This window comes from Aythya ferina (genome assembly GCF_964211825.1).
Source record: "Aythya ferina genome assembly, chromosome: 8".
NCBI classification, from domain to species: domain Eukaryota; kingdom Metazoa; phylum Chordata; class Aves; order Anseriformes; family Anatidae; genus Aythya; species Aythya ferina.
The window spans coordinates 3,733,337-3,754,576 of NC_140304.1; the positions used below are offsets into that span (position 1 = coordinate 3,733,337).

Here is a 21,240-nt window from a genome sequence, read left to right on the forward strand (position 1 = left end):
GCAGCAACTCCTGCCAGATCACCTGCTCCTCCATGGGCTCCACTTAATGTCTTCATATATCCATCCTACTATGACCTGGCTTAGCCAAAACTTCAGCTAACAGTGCCACTGTGCATGGAGCCTCACTAAGGCAGCTCTGCCTGTGTTCCCATCTGAGATACAATCAGAAAGTCTCATGAGTGGGTAGCTTTTTTTTTTTTTTTCTTCATATGCAGACATTATAATTTACTTAAGAAGCGAGCTGTTATGTCTAATGACCCAAGTAGTTTTTTGGCTTTACTCCAGCAGCAGAGAAGATACAAAATTAAGGGCTGGAAGCTGGCAGCTACCTTCTGACTAATCCTTCCTCCTCAACTGCCAGTTCCACCCACTTCTTAATCTTTTAAAGGAGCTTATCTGAAGATGCAGAGAAACTGAAAGAGGCCTTACTATTTTCACTAAATATTTGGATGTTTAATAAAATGGTTATCTAACTTGTTCAGCATACTGCTATATGGCTGGACATTTCAAAATTAAAATGCATTACATAGTCTGTAGGACTGTAGCCTCATTCAAATGAAAGCTCTCTATGACCAATATACAATGTTGAAGACATTTTATCAATGACCCAGCAGTGAGTAGGTGTGCTCACAAAAAGATAAACTGAAAATAGATCAGGTCAAATGTGGATTCCTCTGGCAGAATCAAAGACAGATTTCCTTCTAGTAACCAGAATGGTGCTGACAGTACAACATAAGAGAATGTAAATGTGGCTTAAACCCATTTTTAAATCCCTCTACCTTGAGATGTACAAACTGCTCACAGGTAAGAATCTGGGGGTACCCATACAATTCAAACAACCTCTAGATATGCTCACCTGAGTTGTAGTTTATTTAAATAAAATATCCAGCAAGTGTTTTCAGATTTCAGTGTAGATACGGATCTCATGGATACATCTAAGTAGCCAAGAATGGTATGGCTAAGAATAAATCCTTCAGGTTCTTACACAGCAAGAAAAGTGGCACCAATTTTAGAAATGCTACACTGAAATTTAGGGCATGGACTTCAATACCGCTTTTGCAAATCCTAAGACCTAGCTATTCTGCATAAACTGAAACAATCCATATAACTACTTTTTGTCCTATAACAAAAATGTTAAACAAAGAGAATTAAATTAAAATGAATTTTGGAATAGATTAGAAACTCTGATGTTAAAAAAAAAATAATGAAAAAGATGCAAAAATATGCCACTGAGAAACATTTTTCCAAGGAGCTGAGACTGACCAGCACAGTTGCAGAAAATCTGATGAAAAATACTACATTGCTTTCTTACAGTTTACATTAAACTTAAGTGTTTTATTACAAAGGATGCATTCAGGTCTACTTGAAAGAATCCTTTTAAATATTTATTTTGTTTAAATGTTTAGAAAATATATAATTGCTGAGAAAAAAAAAAAGGGTTAGTAAGTAAATGACTCTGTCTCCACTAGATACACACACAAGGTTGAGGAACACGAAAACATTTCTGCTGATGTAGGAATTACCACTGATCCACCTGCAGCAATTGACTGTTTCAGTCTTCTTTCAAACCCCATAAAATACAAGGAAATTCTAGTTTGCTTTATTTATTATATTAACTTGAATTAGTTTGTATTTGCTGCAAACCACAAATAGGCATGTGGACAGGTTACATACTGTCATACAGTTATTCATTATCCTAAAAATTCCTCTAAAAATTTTGCTAATCTGCATGTTCCTCTCAGTGGATGAGGATTAAAAAAAAAAATCTTGGAACCCCCTATGCCCACATTTCGATCTGAATTTGAGATCTTTCCACAGCTCCCCCCAGAAAACACTGGAGGCTGGGATGAAGTCCAGCTGCTGTCAGTCAGACTGAAGAGCTGGCTCCAGCTGTGGTGGCTTCAAGCATGTGCCTCTGCCTTTCTTGTCTGAGCTAGAACATGTCTGCTCAGAGCTAACTCTCCTACTGTCAGTGCAGTTCCTAACAGTGAAATAAACTCTTTACTTGCTCCTGAACAAAAATAAATTGTTTGATGGTATAACTGCATCTACGCTAGGGTTCTGCCAGGACAGTAGCTAGATGTGATTTTATTTTTAGTAATCCTAGCCTACATAAGTATGTGAGCAAGACTTTTAAATATAGACCTAGCCTTCATATTTTTCTTTATTAGAGCTCTAACAGAATGCCTAAAATGCAAACCACATCACAGAAATTAAGGGCAGGATATGGTCCACAGGAACAGCATATATTTATTACTTTTATCAGGTATAAATTTGCTTTATAATTATTCTTGTAATATGCAGTACATGAAAGAGAAAAAGCAGAATTATCTAAATCACATATACTCAGTGCCTCATAAAAGACTAAAATCGTATCATAGCCAGTATAAATGAATGCCATAGCTACTATGCATTTTAAAAGATCAAATTTTGTAATTTACCCAATTGCCTATGACAAACATGAAATGGAAATTGGGAGAAGTACTTGGGGGAGGGGAATAATTGTTTTAGACACGTAATAAGGCTAGCAGAATTTTGTCATTTTTACAAAGTTAAGGTTTAAATTTTGATGGATCCTTGACTGTTAACAATTTTAAACTGAAAAATTTTGTCATTTGGGGGTTTATTTTTTAACATTGCCAGAAGGTCATTTTCTCCCCATCCAATGGCAACTTCTACATCCTAATATTAAAACAGTAACTACCCAGAAAAGGGCATTTCCTAGGGAGTAATGACTGGCTGGGAGGAGTTGATGGCCCGAGGCACTGCCGAGGGCCATTAACCCTGGCCGGTTATTAATCGCCAGGAAATGCCCTGCACCAAGGTTGTTATTGCTATTTTAAGCACAGATTTGGGGGTGTGGGGAAATGGACATCTTAGTGTACAGATTTTTTTAACGCATGATGCAATTTCCTTTGTTGCAGTTTATGGAGGACATTTCTAGAAAGAATGACTGCTCTGCCCAATACCCAGCCGGATTTCACAGATCATTTTGCAGCACAACATTGTGCTCACAGTAGCTTACAAACCCCTAAAAACAGTTGAGGGTTTTAAGGGTCTTTCTGCTCTCTCTAAATAATAGTCTATGTAGAAAAATGAAAGAAAATACAAACCTTAATAAGATGAATAAAAATATACAACTCTTCTTGTCGCTGTCAGCAGAATTACATTGTAGAAATATCTTTTTAATCACACCATCTTTATGTGTAGTGCATTTCCTTCATTGAGACTCCTGCTTAATGACCACTCGCATTTCTCATCTAAAAGGAATTTTTAGCAATGGCAACAGCCAAAAAACAGCCTGAACCAGTTTCAGCTGATGCTAACCATTAAGAAGTTTGTCTTTTCCAATAATCAAGCAGATTGGGTCATTTTCTAGGAGATGGCTGGTGAAGTATTTCAGAAACTGCTTTAATTTTCTCCTAGTTCTTACCCTAAGGCTAAAGTTTTAAAGATGTGCTCATAGTCCTCACAAAATTGTGAAAATTGTTCTTTTCTTGCAGAGATCAATAACTCACTCTCCAAATCAAAGCGATATTCTTAGCGTACGTACAAATAGTCCTCTGCCGTACTGCACCACTTACTATTTGTCAAACCTTAGCTGTGAAAGTAAAACAAACAAAATAAGGCATGGCTTTATAACACACGGAGTAAGGAAGTACAGTTCTGCACTAGAGCAGTTTGACAGGTTTCTCAACAAAGCGGTCCTTTCCAAGTGCACAACACAAAAGAGCTTCTCACATTTCTCCTCAAGGTCCTAATTTGTCACCACAAACATGTACATTTGAATCATAGATTGATTGTCAGGATCTCACTGAATTTACCATGAGGTTATATTTTCAGTTACAAATTGCAGTTTCCTGAAGAAGACGTGTGCTTTCTTGAAATAAAATTCACTCAAACTGATGCTGGGAACGTCTTTCCACTTTGCCAGATTAATAACCATATTCTTAAAAAGATAATAACAATAATAAAAACTGAATACTGTGGCAGTTGGGGCCAACTGGTCTGACACATACTGTGTGATCAGAACCCCAAAATGCATGAACAGACATCGTTTCCATGTAAAACTTCAGCAGGCTTTCTTGTGTTTCTTTATGTGGAATTGTCTGTGGCGACCCTCTGGAAATTTAGCACTTCAAATCTTAGCAATTTGAAGACAGCACTTGAATTACATAACCCTTAGTACACCACTTCAAACTAATTGCATTTTCATCTCAGCTTGAGTTTACATAATGTAGTTACAACAGGTTGTCAAACGCCATTCAGGCCCAGGGATCCCAAGGCTGAGGCAGGACTGGGAGGTCAGAGCAGGCTTCTGACCCTGCAACTAACCATGCAACTTTAGGAATGGGTTTCACAGCTCAGCATCCCTTCTCTGACGCAGACCAGCAGCAGCTCTCCAGGGCAAGTTTTAAGTAATATTTCCCTAGAAAACTCTCCCAGCTTTTAAGAAATCTGTGGCACAGGAGTGTATGTATGGAGTACATCACCTCTCTGAGCCAGAGGTGATGTACTCCATAGGCTTCTCCAAATAGTTTTTCCAGTAGGTTCTTTCTCAGCCTATGTATGCCTCTGGCACCAGCAGTGTGTTCTGTAAGAACACGTCCCACAGCCACAGTGGCATGTGGAGAGGTGTCCCCTGCCACTGACTTCCACCTGCCTCCCCTTCTGATGCCAATCCAGCTGCACCCTTGCTGAGACAGGGCAATCTGAACTGCAGACTATTCAAAATGTGTAAATAAAGTGAACCAATACTATGGCATAATGATGGTTTTTGCTTGGCTCTGTCTTCCTTTCCTATAAATTCTATGTTTGATATGGTTTATTTCAATGTTATTGAGCATTAAGCTGAGATTTTCATAGTGCTCTCTACTGCAACCCTAGCATAGCTAGCTTTGAATCAATCATTGTATATATAAATTTAATACCGTTTTCTCCCACGTGCATCACTACATTTATCTTCATTTAATTTTATCTGGCAGTTCATTGGCCAGTCACTCGGTAGTGTAAGATCCTTTGCAATCCTTTGCAGTTCACATCTCATCTTCATCCCCCTATAATACCTCCTATTAGCAGAAAAGTTCACATTTCTGAGATTCTCACTCTTTTCCAGATTGTTAATAAACATTTTAAGCAGCACAGAATGCAGTACAGATCCCTAATGAATTTTACTGGAGCTCTCTGTCCACTGTGAAAATTGAGTATTTATTTCTTAACATCGTTTCCTGTCTTTAACTTGTTATTTATTCATGCAAATTTCTTTTGGCAACTTACTTTCTTTCAAATACTTCAGTGAGGGACCCTATCAAATGCTTTTGGAAGCCTAAGCTGACTTCATCAGCTGAGTCTCTTTTGATATTCTCAAAGAACTTCTTTTTAAGGCATGGCTTACTACAAAAGGGGTTCTTAGTATTCTCTCTCCCCGACTCCCTTTTATTATCATCATTTTCTTTTTTACTAATTCTCTTTCTTACAGGAGCATTTACCAGTTTGTATGCAAGGTCTGCAGACCCCCTGATCTCTCCTAAAAAGAGGTGCTATGCTGACCACCTACCAGTTCTCCACTATTTTTCAAGCCTCAAGCAGAGTTACTCTAGCCAACAGTATTTTCAAACTCAGAAAGAAATGCTGATAATAGATGTACATTTTCCTGTATTTTCTCATTTCTTCACTAACACCTAAACATCAAGAACTTAAAATCTATAGTGCCGCTTTCTGTAGTTCATCCTCATCACCATTAATATTTAAGTCATATGAGGTTTTAGCGTTTGTTATGACTTGTGGAAGAGCCTTTCTCAGAAAGCTTCCTTCCTTATAAGAAAATGTGGTCTCAAAAGCCCAATACATCAACATTTCTGTTGCTAGCTTCTGTTTTTGTTCACTTATTTTTGCAAATAGAAACTGCTGTGCCTACAGAAATGGATGGGTACCACTGGTGTAAACCCACTGAGTAAATCAGAGTTCTTGATGAATTCCTCCTCAGAGTGCACAGAGAAAAATGCATCCTGCTAGCTCACGAAGAGCTGAACTAGCATCAGGAGCAATGAGGACACCCTCAGGATACAGGTGAGTGAAAGCTCCCCTGGAATATGCAGAGGTGTATTTTTCAGCATGTCTGCTCTTCTTTATGGCAGCACTTTTCCACCCCTTTTCCAGGCAGCATCATCCTGCACTGTTTTTCATCCTCCCTTTTCCTTGTTTTGAAAGATGAAGAGGCAGTCATATGCTCCATGCTCTGAGGCCTCTTCTCTTCTATCCACCGCAGCAGTCACTGGACATTGAGAAGTCTTGGCCATTCTTGCACTCCATATTATCTAGGACCAAGTGGTTTAGCTCCTGGACAAGGTAACTAGTAGGAGTGCTTTACTGCATGCTTGTTCTCCCTCTTCGGCTAGGATTTCCTCTGATGTTAAGGGACTCGGCCTGCTGCCAGTTTTCTGTAGTGAAAGGGATCTTTTCCATATGGTGAATTTAACAACTGCTGTGTGGGCTTTTTCACCTCCTACCAAGCATCCATGAAGGCTGGGTTTGGGAAGTTTAAGCTGCAGCAATAACAAGTTCTGGAGATTTTAAATGTAATTTGTGTATCTGAAATTGAGAACAGGGAACCCAGGTAGGTGCTCTGCACTGCTGGGCACTTCCATGATAGACAGTGGGCATGCTTCTGAGCAGCATGGCTTGTGGCTCCCTTCCTCTGTCCTTTCTAGTTGATGTGGATGCACACATCAGTAGGTATCTGGAATATAAAACATGCTTTCCCTGTATGGAAAGCCATATCTATCTATACTAGCCCAAGAAATACCAGGCATATATGGAGAAAAGCTGACTGACAATATGATCTTCATTTCTTCTGAACAGGACTTGCAAATACAAAGATGATGGTTCTGCTTTTCACCTTCTCTAATTACACATATTATAAATGCTATTACAAATACCAAAAACAAATGTTAAAATGAGCTATTACCTTATATAACCTGGCTACTAGCTCAAAATGTAAATACAGTGTACACTACACAACATCCCACAGACCTCTGAACACCCATCAGAAGTAAAAGCTATAATAATGCCTGCAAAAATATACAAAATATTCCTAATATACCTTTTTTTTTTTTAACAGTAGAGCTGTGATTTCTATGACTCCTCTATATCTAAAAAAGTTTTTTTGTTTGTTTTGTCTCAGAGAAAACCTACAGCAAAGATTTTTATTTTTTTTTCAGATATGTCATTCAATTCCTCCCAGTCACCAGATTACAAGGTCTACTGTTAGTGCAGACTGCGAGGGAAAAGCACAAAACATAAGCACAAAAATGTTATTCACAGTCTGTGGATTAAATCTACTATTAAAAGCAGAGTTGGTCCTATATATAAAGCTTGATATGTAGGATCCCACTTCAGGGATCACTTTGGTAAATTAATCAAACCTCTCCATGTAAAGCATCTAAATAACCACTATTGCTGTATGAAATATATTTCCATTCAACTTATAACTTCAGAAATATTTTTGAACACAGCTTTTTTCTTCCCTAAAGGTTATTTACAGGAACAAAGTAGTCATGTATGCCTGTTCAACTATATTTTCCTTGCTGGAACACCTTTTTTTCTCTTCTCTGTGTAGAGTTTAACTAAAAAAAAAAACAAAAACAAACCAACCAACCAACCAAACAAACAAACAAAAAAACTCAAAGAAAAAGCACTAGCTACTCTATTTCACACCTCTATGGACTCTATGGATTAAAAACAAAATATAATAAAATATTACTAATTACTCCAGGAGATTTTTTTTTTTTTTTTTTTTTTTGAGAATGCTACAAAGAAGCTGGTTATCAGCCTGGAATATAGTGATCTGCTGTTCTCTCTAACAGTCTAACATGGCTATTCCTGACAGGTGTTCCTGGGACATTCTGAACAAAATTGTTGAACAAAAATATATCTTTAACAGTTTCAGCCTTGAAAAGCTGCTCTCCACTGACTAACTGTCAGAAGGACTGTCAGCAACATTCTGCATGCAGCAGAACAAACAATAGGAAGACAAGATTTTTAAGCTTAGCTTTGGGGTCCTATTTAATGTTTCTAGCAGAACAGGTTTCTCAATTCAACACGTCACAACGCTGATATCTGAATTACAGAAGCGGTGTCACAGCTGACAATCTGGTATCTTACATAAGTTCCTTAGAATCATACAGCAGTCTGGACTCATTTGTGTTCACTAAGAAGGCCAAAAAGTTAATTTTAGGACTTCAGTATACAAATACAGCAATACTGGAAAATACTCAGTTTGGTATAATCAAAGATTCCGGTTATTCTTATAACAAATCTCTCAGACATTTGCTGGACTGCTGTCACACCTGTAGTGAATGACATTACACATGCAATTTAAATATTTAGATTTTGAATTAATTTCCATATTTTTTGGTACCAATTACACTTTTGGAAAGGCAGTGAAAGACTACCTGGCAATTGTGCCCATCCCCGCATCACAGAACCCTCAGTTCACATTGTTCATCAGAGAATTGTTTTGCCACTTTCAGGCATTGCCCCCCTCAAGCATGTTTCTCCCCAGTGCAGATGCTGCAGAGGCTCCAGGGAAACAGGAAGCCTTAAAATCTTTGACTAGCTACTAGGTAGTGTAAATACAGACCTGCTTATGGGAGTGGAATAGGCATCTGTGTAAGGAGCTGATTTACCAACTCAAATGAGCAGGTTTAGCTATGATAAGCATAAGGTTTGGATGAGGACCAGCATTTAGAGTTTTTCTGAAAAAACAAAGTATTACCGGCACTATGTCCCATTCCCCTGAAATCACCAAAAATGACTCTCGTAACTTCCAGCTCCACTGTGCACACAGCTCCCGGTTTTACTGGCACACAAAGATATATTGCCATTACTGGTGTTCACAGTTCCCAGCACAGATAACAGCTACACCCTAGCTAATGTCAAATACATGAACACAAAATTTCAGCAGTATGTTCTCTTGCAAGGTTTTATGGTTTTCATTTCAACTTTCTCAGCCACTTTCTACTGATCATTATAGCTTGTAGACTTTTGCTAAAGTAAAAGTGAATTCTTCTTTTCTTCAGAGTTTTTATTCATGATTTTATCATGGGGGTGAAATCTACTTGGCCAAGCTAATATTTCCTAAGTAATTAGTTTCTTGAATACATGGTAAAATACCATATTTTTTTAGCCAAATTTTGGCTGGAAAGTACACCAATTCACCATGTAGTCAGGTACCTCATTAGTAAACAGAATATGGAAGTACAACTACAGTGGCATTAGTATCAGTACTTTTGCTCCACTATCTAAAGCACTTCAAATATTTCATGTTAAAGCAGACAAATGCTCATCAACCATCCATGCAATGTCTGTTTTGAAACAAACAAACAAACAAACAAAACCCTACCCTTTCTAGCCCCCTCCCAAATTCTACTGCTGAGCAAAATATCCCTCTGGCAACTGTGTTAGCTGTTGCGTCCCTCCCCAGCATCATGCCCACCCTCAGCCTACTTGCTGTCGGGGGCAGAGAAGGCCTTGATGCTGTGCAAGCACTGCTCAGCACAAGCTGAAACACCAGTGCATTACCAACACTGCTTTGGTCACAAATCCACAACACAGCACCATATGTGCCACTATGAAGTTATTGATTTTCTTCTTGAGTTTTAGATTAACGCAGCACACAACAAATAACCTGTTACTTTACTGAGCAGGGATGCAAAATTTGCAAAGAAGTCAGCTTTATGCTAATTCAGAAAGGATATTTTCATATTACATTTAGGACCGTGAAATTAATAAAATAATTGTTCCAGTGTTTCTCACTGTTAAGTTCTCAGTCTCTAGCATTAAAGAACAAAACCAATACATTTTATGCTGATTAATAATTGCATAGAATGATAAATCCTATGGTATCAGATACTGTATGTGGTTATAAGAGAGAAAAATAGAAATACTTAATAGATGTATTAAGAAAAACTTAGTTAACCATGTAAGGAAGATGTTTGGAAATAACAAAGACAGACCAATATACAACAATATCAACCAATATAACAACCATATCTGGAAAAGTAAAAAGGACATAACAAATAGAAACAGACCAATTTCCTTCTCACTTTGACAGCTCTCTCTGACTGAAAGAATGTTTTCTGGGCATACAGGACAGCAGTGGACACTGTTTTTCACACTGCCTCATTTGAAAATTTAGCAGTAAACAATGCTGAATAAAACCATATGTTTACAATGGTCTCAACCACATTGCTAACGTAGCACCTTACTGAAATAAATGAAGTACTAGAAGGAAAACAATCCCGTTTTCAACTGCAAATCATGAACAGAGAAGCACCCAACTTATACAAACAAACAAAAATCTTGGGCCTGTACTGTGAACACCACCTAATTCCTCATTGATTGTTTTTGTATGGAAAAAACAGTAGTAGTGATATTAAATTCACTTAAAAATAAAAAAAAATAAAAATAAAAAAAGAAGTCAAGATGAAATAGCAAAGATTTTGATGGTACTTCACAAACAAGCCTACAAAATACAGTTCCTTTCTCCTCCTGCTTTGTCCTCTACTTGGACCCTTAAAATTCTTTAATTCACCACCCAGTGGCATCAATGCAAATTTCTACTGGTGGCAGCTTTTTGCCCAGGTCCACTTGAACTGGATTCAGGGCCAGAGAAGAAGAGAAGCCTGGGAGAAGCTCCAGACAGAGGTGACTCTAAGCTGCAGGCAAGAATCAGGCCACCCACTAGCAGGGAGCACACAGTGCATCTGCACAAGCGAGATGCTCGTTTCTGATTTATAGAGGCAAGGAGTCACAGGTATGTGACATTATCCACTGAGATGTGGGGGTGGTTCTCAAAACCCCTTTCAAAAATTACTTTAAATACTAGGCTTTATTAGGGGAATTTAGCATCCCCTTTTGTATTATAGTTTGTTTCTTCCGAATAGCATGTGATACAACACTGCTGTAGCACTGTCCTGTAGTGAGGTAGGTATTTAAATTTATAAAAGAAATTGGACATTAAAATGCTTGTATTACATAGCAAAAGTCATTATGTATCAATTATGATTTGTTTTTAATATTTACTGTAGCAAGGTTTCTTTGCTGTAGTCACTTATGTCCTCACCTCAGCTTTGCTTTTGTCTAAGCAGATGTCATTTTTTGCTTGTTAATTTAGCTCACCCAGACAGTTCTCAGAAACTGCTTTTAGTTTTAATAATCCCCTCCTGCCCCTCGACCACATCAATTGTAAAAGTCTTTCTAGAGGTGTGAACAGGATTTGGAGAAAAAAAATATATATAAAATTCTGCAAGCTCTAATTACACAGAGTATTTCAAAATAAGCATCAAGAGACTTTTGCTAAGTGAACAACATTCTGTTTCCAGTTAGCAACAAATTTACCATTATAATAATGACACTTAGTCAAGTTCACAGACACGTATTAAAAATCCCCATGAGCAAAGGGAAGGTACAGTGCCGGGTGCTGCTTCCCCTGTGCCCACGCAGCATTACCAACCCCTAAGACACCACAGCAGCAGCCACAGCCAACGTGAGTAGCTGAATTCACATTCTCAAAGTAATAACTCACATAGGAAGGAATGAAGATATTCACCATGAGAACTACAGAAGAGTGGGACTTCTTCATCCCACATGAGGAGATAGGTCTCAGAAAATTCACATTTTCCTTTTGAAATTGTCACTAGGTCTTTCCCTCACAGCAGAGAACAGTTTAGACTCAAGCACAAAATACCGAGAGATTTTTGGTGAAGATTGCAATAGATCATTCCCAGAGCAGAAATGGCAACAGTCTGCCTGCCTGCAATATCCAGGACTTTGGTAAAGGATGTTAAAATCAGAGAATTAAAACATTATCTTTAGGTTCACGCTTGCATTATTATGAAGCCCAAACACAGTAAATAAAGTGACGTGAACCTCAGTAATGAAATACACAGTCCATGTATAATGAAGTAGGACATTAAACATGCAGCATTTAGACTTTGCTATCAATAAAATGTGCTCAAGCACTTTTATAGTTCCAGATGTGTACACTGAAATTCCAGGAACAAGAAAAAATATCTGACTGTCTTCATGCCATAATACATTCAGGAATGTTCACTTATTTTGTTCATAGCTGAACTATGGAGGTAATAACTTCAAGACAGAAGATACCTAGGCTCTGGGATTTTGAGCTCTTTCTGTTCGAAATGATGATTGAAGTGAATTTTACTTTCCACCTTGTTGTTCTTATTCACTAGAACAGGAGCTGAAAACCACTTATGCCAGCTAGCTGGCGTCATTGCTCACAACTTTCATTATTACCTTCTAGACAGATATTCCCCATAGCCAAGAAGGTTCTAACAAAACTCTCTCACTGCAGCAAAGTTAACTTTAAGTCAATGTTCCTTCTTCTCTAGTAAAGCAGCCAATTACTTATGAGAATATCAGAAGTATCTTTCACATTTGGATTAAAAATGAAAAGAACAAAAATTCCTTTTATAATCAAATTCAATTAACAATGAAAATGAATACTATAGGTTTCATCTTTAAATATAATTTTGTATGCAAACTTATTCACAGAAGCACTGATAAGCATCCACACTAGAATCAACTCTTTCCTTAATATTATCTATTTGAATGTAAATATCAGCCTAACTAAAAATGATTGTTCTCTATTTGTGTAACAGTCATTTCACAGTATTTGCTGTCATAAAAATGATTTGGATGAGCTTTTCTGTTTTTCAATACCATACTCATGTCAGTAAGGAAACTGGCTTTCTGTTTAACAAATATTAAATAGATGAGCTTTTACAGACCTATAAGCTAGAGATTTTAAATAAGTATACTGCATCTTTATGATTTAGTGGTACTTACTTGGTTTGGAAAGTCAGCCTTCAATTCCGTAATGCTTCTACACCAATATGCTGCTGTTTTCTCGCTGATCAGTTCAATGTTTAGAAAAGAGCCTTGGCCTGGGCCGTACAAGGGACCCGAAGTAATTCCACGCACAATCCTTGGAGAAACATTGGTCACAATATCCTGCAAAACAGTGAGACCTGTCAGAATGGCTTTGCAAAGTGAGGATGTATATCAGTGAGGTCTATGACATAATAGAAACTTACCTGAATCTGATGTTTTAAAAATTCTGTTAGCTACATTGGAGCAGAAAAATATTTGCTCTGTGTGTGAAATGGTATGATAAATTATTTCAGTTATCAAGAACGTGACAATACATGACATCTATAAACTGCCATGCACAATATCATTCAGATAATGTTTTTGTGTTGGGTAGATGGGAAACAAAACTTTGTATAAATATCTGTGCAGGCCTCAGTCATATAACAGAATGCATGGGAACTATCATCCCCCAGAGAAGGTAAAAGGTTGTGTCCTGCATTAATAAGTGAAGTGCAAAGGGGTGCTGCCCTCCAGACTCTCTGATGAGAACACAGAATCACAGGTCGAGTCGCTAGCAAACATATATCAGCATGTCAGACTTCACATATGAAATGATATGATAAAAAGAGATCAAAGTCAAAAAATAAGAGCAAAACCAGTTCAAATTAAGATCAGTACTGCAAACCACAACATTTCTGAAGGTCAGCATGAGGTTAGCAAACAATTTTGAAATAGACAGTAAACACATAAAATGTTGATTTGTTTAGTAGTCTTAATTAAGCTACAATGTCACCATATCTATATTTACAAAGAACTGTAAATTCCAACATTATTTAAAACTAAAGAGAAACATAGATGGTAAAGTGTTCTTTTTGCCAATTTCCAATTAAAAATAATTTTGAGTAAAGGTCATTTATTTACAAATCTATCAGAATTATTTGTTTAAGTACCCCTCCTCACCATCTTGTCATTTTTAGTGAGATAACATGAACCTCCATTAGTATATAGCAATTAAGGTCAATTTACATATTTTAATTAAGAACCATCCCATATAAAACAATTAGGGTAATAGGCATACTAACTGGATTTCATAACATTTGGACGTTTTTCCAACTAGATAGACAGGAAACCTTAATTAGCATTAATTAGCACTGATCTGCATATGTTTGATAAGGCATACCCTTGCCACAAAAGATTATTTATTCTTGAATCTGCCAAATGTTACAGTTACAGAGGATAAAGGGACTTTTCTTCACACTGTATGTAAATTTGGGATAATCTTCATTTGTTTATAAAGTTGAATTACTTATTATACAGTAAATATGCACTAATATTTTATAGTGATAGATAATTATACGTCCATTCACATATGTAGAAATGATACAAAGTAATCTTCCCAGTTCATCTATTTTCAGACCTAATAGTAAATCTGGAACACTGACATCACAACAATCCTGTTTTCCTATAACAGTATTTTGCCTTCAACACAAAAGCTTCACCTCCCTCTCAACAGTTAAATTGTATTTTCAGAAAAAAAAATAATTTGGAACATTTTCTGAATTGATAAACACAAGGCAAACAGCAAAGTACGCTCCCCTCACTCCAAAACAGATTACAAAAATTGGAGTTTATGCAGAAGAACCATTTACATCAGTTTGCTCTGCATTATCTTCTTGAGCACTACCTGCTCCTTGTAAACTGCATCAGTAGAGTTTGACTCCATCACAGAAAGGTATTCATACACACAGGCCAGTGTTACCAGATCATCTAGCATGAGAAAACATGTAAAGTCAATGACTTAAATGCTGGCAAATGACCTTACTCCTGCTAGCAAAGAGTGCATATAGTCATTTGCCAACAGGTACGAGTTACTCTGACCATGCTTTAGGCCACCATGAGCTTCTTTTTGCCATGCCCCACTCAGTCAGAAGACATGTAGCTAAGGAAGCATGGCACTAAGCCCAAGCTAGCAGCTGCCTGTTGGTTTGTTGCAGGTGGGATGATTCCCACTTTGCAACTGGCTCATGGATTTGCATATGCCAGACAATGCTTGGAGCCACCTATGGTACTGTTTGTTATCTTACTATGTGCATGTTTTGTTTTCTTCCAGTCTCCCTCTCAGTTTACTAAAGCTAAGAATTCAAAGATTGACATATTACAGCCTTGAAAAAAACTCTTGTGGGACACTGACAAAGCCTCGGCCTGCTTCCCTACAAAAACACTCTGAAGTTTCTGCATCTGTTTTGGGTCTCCAGGCAATTGCTTCTCTCTCTTAAGAACAGAGACCTCTGCTTAGACCCTATGACTGCTGTTGAATCCCCATGGCTTCAACACACTTTTTCCCAGAGCTCAGGCATTGCATTTTTTTTTTGGGGACGATTCATCTCTGCAGGGTCCCATGAAGTTGAATCAGGTAATGCACAGACTTTGCAAACTGTCTCAAAAGCAGTTACTTTTCACTTTAATGACCACAAGAGATGCACAGAGCCACATGAAACAGTAAACACACATACATCTATTTGCCTACATTCTTTACTCTTGAATTTTCTCAGAGATTTTGTGAGATTCTCTTTGGTGCTAAGGGACCTTTCCCTGCTGTCCCCTGCCAGCACACAGCTGCTCCTTCAATCAGCAGCTCCCACTGCCTCCCTACTGCCTCTGTCTCACAGGACCCCTCTGCTGCGTCCGTGCACCACTTTGTTATCTTTCCTGACCAAGCTGCTTCTGCTTCCAAAAATCCTTCCTGGCTTTGAAATCCAAACATTACCACCTGGCTCCTTTGTCTTGGATCCTCCCTAGAGGAATAGGCTGTCCTTATTTAAGATCCCATTACTCATTTGCCTCTACTAGCTCAGAGTGAGCTAGATGGAGAGAGTCTGTAATGACTGACACGCTGGCATCTCTCCTGTCTCTTGTTAGCACATGACAGCCCCAGACACAAGAAGACTCACAGTTCATGGAAACAAAATGGAATTTATAACTTATGTGATGATTCAAGGAATCTGTCTATGTACATACAGAATAAAATCATACAAGTGACAGAAAGGAAAATTGTCTGAGATAAGTGTGAAATACCCATACAAAACTTGCCTTACCACCATCTTCCTCTTCAGTCTCCTGCCACAGCTATGAAATCTAAGCAGGGAGAGAGTTAGGCAAGGGATCTCTTGGCTGGGCTTAGCCAACTTCATTTTCTTCAGTCTTTGAAGTGAATTTTAATTGTATCACAGGTTATTTTACTAAGATAGGAAGTCCTGCTGTTTGATCACTTCTAACTGGTTATCTCCAAAACAGGAGGTAAAGGCCAGAGCAGCTGGAATAGCCTCAGTGCTCCAACACACCAGGGTTGTGACAGAGTATCTTCTGGTTTGAATAGCAATTTTCCCTGTTTGTAGGAATGATGTGGCCAAATGCTGGTGCTCTTCATTCATTTTCCTTACTGAAACTTCAGGAAAACGCAGAAAATTTCCCCACACAACCCTTTTACTGTTGATATGTGCATAAAAGCTACCATGGAACTGATGCAGGAAGCTTGAGAGGGAACACTTCAGTGTATGAACATAAAAAAAAAAAATGTAGACTTTAAAAAAGGCTGACTGCATCAAAGAAATGACTCAACTGACTAATTGGTCTGGTCCCTGGATACAGGTAACAGTTCATGTCTGCATATAGGAATAGGAGTATGTCTCCAAACTCCAAAACTCTTAGAGTAGCTCTTACCCAAGACAGAAGCAATAAACCATCCATGTGAAAATAGCACAAAGCTTTCACATACCATGAAGACCAAGGATAGAAGACTCTTAATATAAAGCAACCACGAGAGAAACAATTCTTATACCTGACCACAGTAAAAGACAAAGCTACAGAGGAAAAATAAATAAATAAATAAATATATATATATATATATATATATATATATATATAGGCAAAGGTGAACAGAAATGGAAAATTAATTTGTTTCCTGGGGAAATTTTGCAAACTAAGGTAGATTTCAGGATCACAGAAACTGTATTCAGCATCAGATTCCAGCAAAACAATCTAGTTTTGGGGAGTTAATGCAAGCCAAGAGAAACAGTAACAGCAAATGGAATCAAGGGCCAACTGTGACTCATGAATATTTCAGTTACTGAATTACTTCTTTTGCCTCAAAAGCTGATTCCTCTCCCCAGGAGGGCACACCAAAAACATATCAATCCCTGAAACATTTCTAGCTCAGGATGTCTCCTAAGAAAGTTGTGTTACACACATAAAATGTCACTATCTGCTGCTTTCAGAGTCCCCTTTTCTGCTTATGAACAAGTCTAGTTTTCTCATGACTTGAAACTGTGTAAATTTTCATTACACAAGTATTTTTATTCCTGTTGATTAATTAAAACACTAAGAAGACCCAAGGCATTGATCAAGCCCCATTTGCTCTAATAATCCTTGAACTCTACAGTCAGATCTTCAAATTCCAAGTCTAATGGGCTGGGAGTTTTGAAACAACATCTTAAGATAAACTCTAAACACACAGATGCTTTCTAGAAGTTAACTGTAAATGAAGATGCAATTCAGGGTGTCAGCTCGTGTTTTAATATTCACTCTAAAACTTGTTTTACTTCACACTGTCCGCATTTTCAGTTAATGATTGCCACAGATTTCTGTATTGTCAAAACACAACCATGCTGAGAGAGAGAGAGAGACCTATATGTTTGGGCAGCAGGGACATTCTGAGTTTTAAGGGACCCAAAGGGATGTCAGGCACGGTGTTAGATCATGTGATAAGCACATTCATTGTGTGTTTCAGCTAAAGTGATCAGCTGAGAAATAATTCACATTGTGAATATTAACATTGGCATCTGTAGGCGTGGAAATTAATGACCCATACAAACGAATCAATCTATTCACCCCTCTCTCAGAGTTATTGTTTTAGGGGAACCAAGAAGACAGCTCTTCATTAGCAGGGTTCACATTTTTATTTCACAATCATCTCTCCTAGAAAATAAAAATAGAAAAAGTTTGGAGAAAAATGTGTGGAGATGTGAAGTGCAGTGGAATATAGTATAAAACATATCCCAAAAGGTATACCATGGCCTCATGCCAATTCAATGAATGTAGTTATATTAGGCAAATATAAGAAGAACCAAAAGTATAATTCAATATTATTTTTCATATCAAAGCTCTAATATGTTGCTATTGATTTGCAGATCTTGAAGCAGTCTTTCTCACCTATTTTTCCCAAAAATATCATAGCTAATGGTATTTTAATAAACATTTTAAATAATAAAGTTGCTTAAGAGAACAAATAGACATATATATTTGGGACATGGAATGAAAACTAGTTAATGATACCTTCAATATATTAACTTGTTATACAAGCATTCAGCCCTGAAGTACAATTCTGCAATGCAAGTATCCACAGTACAATCAAGCTTTTGAATAAGATTTTGGGATTTTTTTATAAATACATTTAATAACACTATACCAAGTACTAATGTGTTTTCTTCATTCTGGGAGGCTTCTGAGGCACAGAAGAGCTTGCTTCACACTGTTGGCCCCCAAAGTCAATGAAAGTCAGTGAATAGTTTGAATTAAGCTTTTTTAACTTTAACTTATTAAAACAGATAGGATTTAGTGACCTTTGTCAGTTTCTTTTCATTAATATGAGAAAAAGATTTAATACAGTGAGCAGATTACTACTTTTTACAAAGTTAATTTATTTGACCTTTCTTTATTCCAGGGAGTGAGGGCATTATACTTGCCAAGTAGAGTTATCTGTACAGTCCTGGGGTTACTACTCACTAAATGTCAGTATCAACACTGATATAGCCACAATGGCCTCATTGTGAAGAAGAGATCTAAATAAACACCTTGTTAAGGCAATTTTAGTCAAGGATCTCAATACAGCATATTTAACGTTAGCAGACAGTAAACTGCAATGTGAAAAAAAAAGCCCAAATGTAAATTTCTGCTTTACTATATTCGGTACACCTTCTTCATTATCTAAACAACAAAACATAGTAGCTGAAAATGCAGGTATTTAAGCAAATACTGCTGTACCTTTTTTCTCCAGGTTATCAAAGATCTATTTAAAAAGCTATAAAGATTTCAAAACTCAGTAGACATTAAATATTTTTAAAGCTCATTTTCTAAATGCTTTAATCAACCTCTCAACATCATTTCAGTTTTCCCTAATTACAGTAGAGCTCGATGTACAAAATCACCTATGTAAAAATATGGAGGAGAAGGAGATAGTGCCCTTTTCTGCCTAATATTGCAGGAGCTAAAGCATTCTGGAAATCTGGCTCACTGCTGTTTGCACACCCTCACAGATACAAATGGCATCACAGACTTATGTCCTCGTAATTCCCTGCCAACTCTCACTCAAGGTCTTGTGATGATTTGCCTCTTCTGTGACTCAGCTGTCTAGCCAGACTGTGTCTAGTATCACCCCTTCTGGAGTTTTAACCATCTACAAAAGGCAAATGAAACCTGAAGCAACAATACCACTTCATACAGCACTGTTCCTATACATCATTATGAGTTGTTCTTCACTTTCTCTCCTCCATCAGAGCTGTGAGACATGTGACATTTCCATAGGGTTCTTTTTTCTGAGACCAGAACAGGGACTTGCTCTCCTGAATGTCTCCATAGCTCAGAATTTCTCAAGCTGAGCTTGTCTGGCTCCTTCTAGCAGAAAGCTAAATACACTGCAAGCACCTCCACAAACAAATTCCACCCATTCCATCAGGTACAACCATGCAGATTCACAGAGCTCACTAACTTCCACAAAGACCTTATCAGCTAGTGTAGGATTTTTATGACATATTTCTAGACCTACTGGTTCATGGAGCAGGGCAGGTATATTTTTTTATGATTTCTGCCAATGGTGGTTAGATGTGGCAGCAGGCAAAGCACGCAAACCATCATGCTGTGCTGTTTTCCAGGTTATGTTGCACACAATGTCACCTGTTGAATTTCTAACACTTGTATTAACCATTTTAATTTACTTTGGACAGGGAACTGGCCAGAATTTACGCTTTCTGTACAAGTGCAAAATCTCAGCAAAGTCACTTCCTCACCCTCTCCTCCTCTTTCCCTGAGTGAATATTGGAGCATTTTTCTTTTTTATTTTTTAGAAACCCTGGAACTACCTTGACAGAAAACTAATCTCAGAACATCCCACCATGCAGAAACTGTTCTAATCTCTCCACCACCAGATATGAGAAATTTAGTACTATACAGACACCTCCTTTTATTTTTTTTATTGCTTTTGTGAGTAAAGACTAGACCTAGCCCTCTCTTTCCTCTTCATTGCTTTGCTTCTCCTCAAGACAGACAAGATATAATGATAAAATGACATAAAATAATTATTTTTCAAGTTCTTTCATCAAAATAAGAACTGTATTAAAAATCTATTATTTCCTCAGCCTTCCACAATCATTCACTCTGGCAATTTAAACCATGAGAGTACTGATCTCTCCACTAGTACAGAACAGATCTTGAAAAAGAACGGTGCTGTTATTTATAAGTTACACTTCTTCATCTTTTACTTACAAGATCTAATATGCTATAGAGGGAAAAGGTTACTTTAAAAAGTATTCTTGTCTTTTGATGGCTGTTTATCATGTGCTTGCAAAATAGAGTTAATTTGACTGGCCATTTTTTGTTTTTCTCTAAAGATGAAAGCACCCAAATACCGAAAGTCAGGAGTACAAAGAGTGCTTATAAATCTTCCTTAATATTCTACTCTATTTCTAGACTGAATAAGCAGAGTTATGCAAACTATTAAAAAAAAAAAATAGACCATTACCTCATAAAAGTTTTTACAACATTAAACCATCCCATTTGTGTTTATTAAACCAATTTAACATTACAGCTCCAGCAAGCAAGCAAGCTTTCCAAATCAATAAGTTAGCACAGAAGAGTGCAGCCCCATAAGAGAAAAAGCACACGTCAGGATTTTGGAGAAAAACTGCTGAAGCACTCACATTGTATGAAAGACAAATGACAACTGGTTGGAGATTTAGTTACCATGTATTTAACATTCTTTGTATACTGTCTCATTAGTGTGTTAAGATGTAACCATAAGAATGCATGAGAAACTTCTAAATTTACACCTTTAACTTGATTTCTACCTAAGCTTTTACCACAGTTGCTTGCTCAGCACACCAACCTTCTTACTAAAACAGTTTTCAGACAGTAGGCCATCACAACCAATAACTTATGATCAAGTTAGCAAACACCAAAGCTTTTAAAATAATCTTCCTAGATCAGAATATAAGACAAGTAGTGTGTATTCTTCTCACCTTAGAAGTATCTTGGGACAATCCCACCCCCACTGGAAGTCAAGTAAGAATCATCTGC

The 21,240-nt window shown here is 37.4% G+C and overlaps 1 protein-coding gene across 3 annotated transcripts in view; it reads right to left on the minus strand.

The window, feature by feature from the left end:
- The window catches only part of DPYD (dihydropyrimidine dehydrogenase), a 355,040-nt gene that overhangs the window by 119,433 nt on the left and 214,367 nt on the right, over nucleotides 1–21,240 (minus strand). For all 3 annotated transcript variants that reach the window (XM_084526956.1, XM_084526955.1, XM_084526957.1), the window contains one exon: nucleotides 12,871–13,035. In XM_084526956.1, coding sequence (XP_084383082.1) covers nucleotides 12,871–13,035 — 165 coding nt within the window. The remainder of the gene's footprint in view (nucleotides 1–12,870; nucleotides 13,036–21,240) is intronic.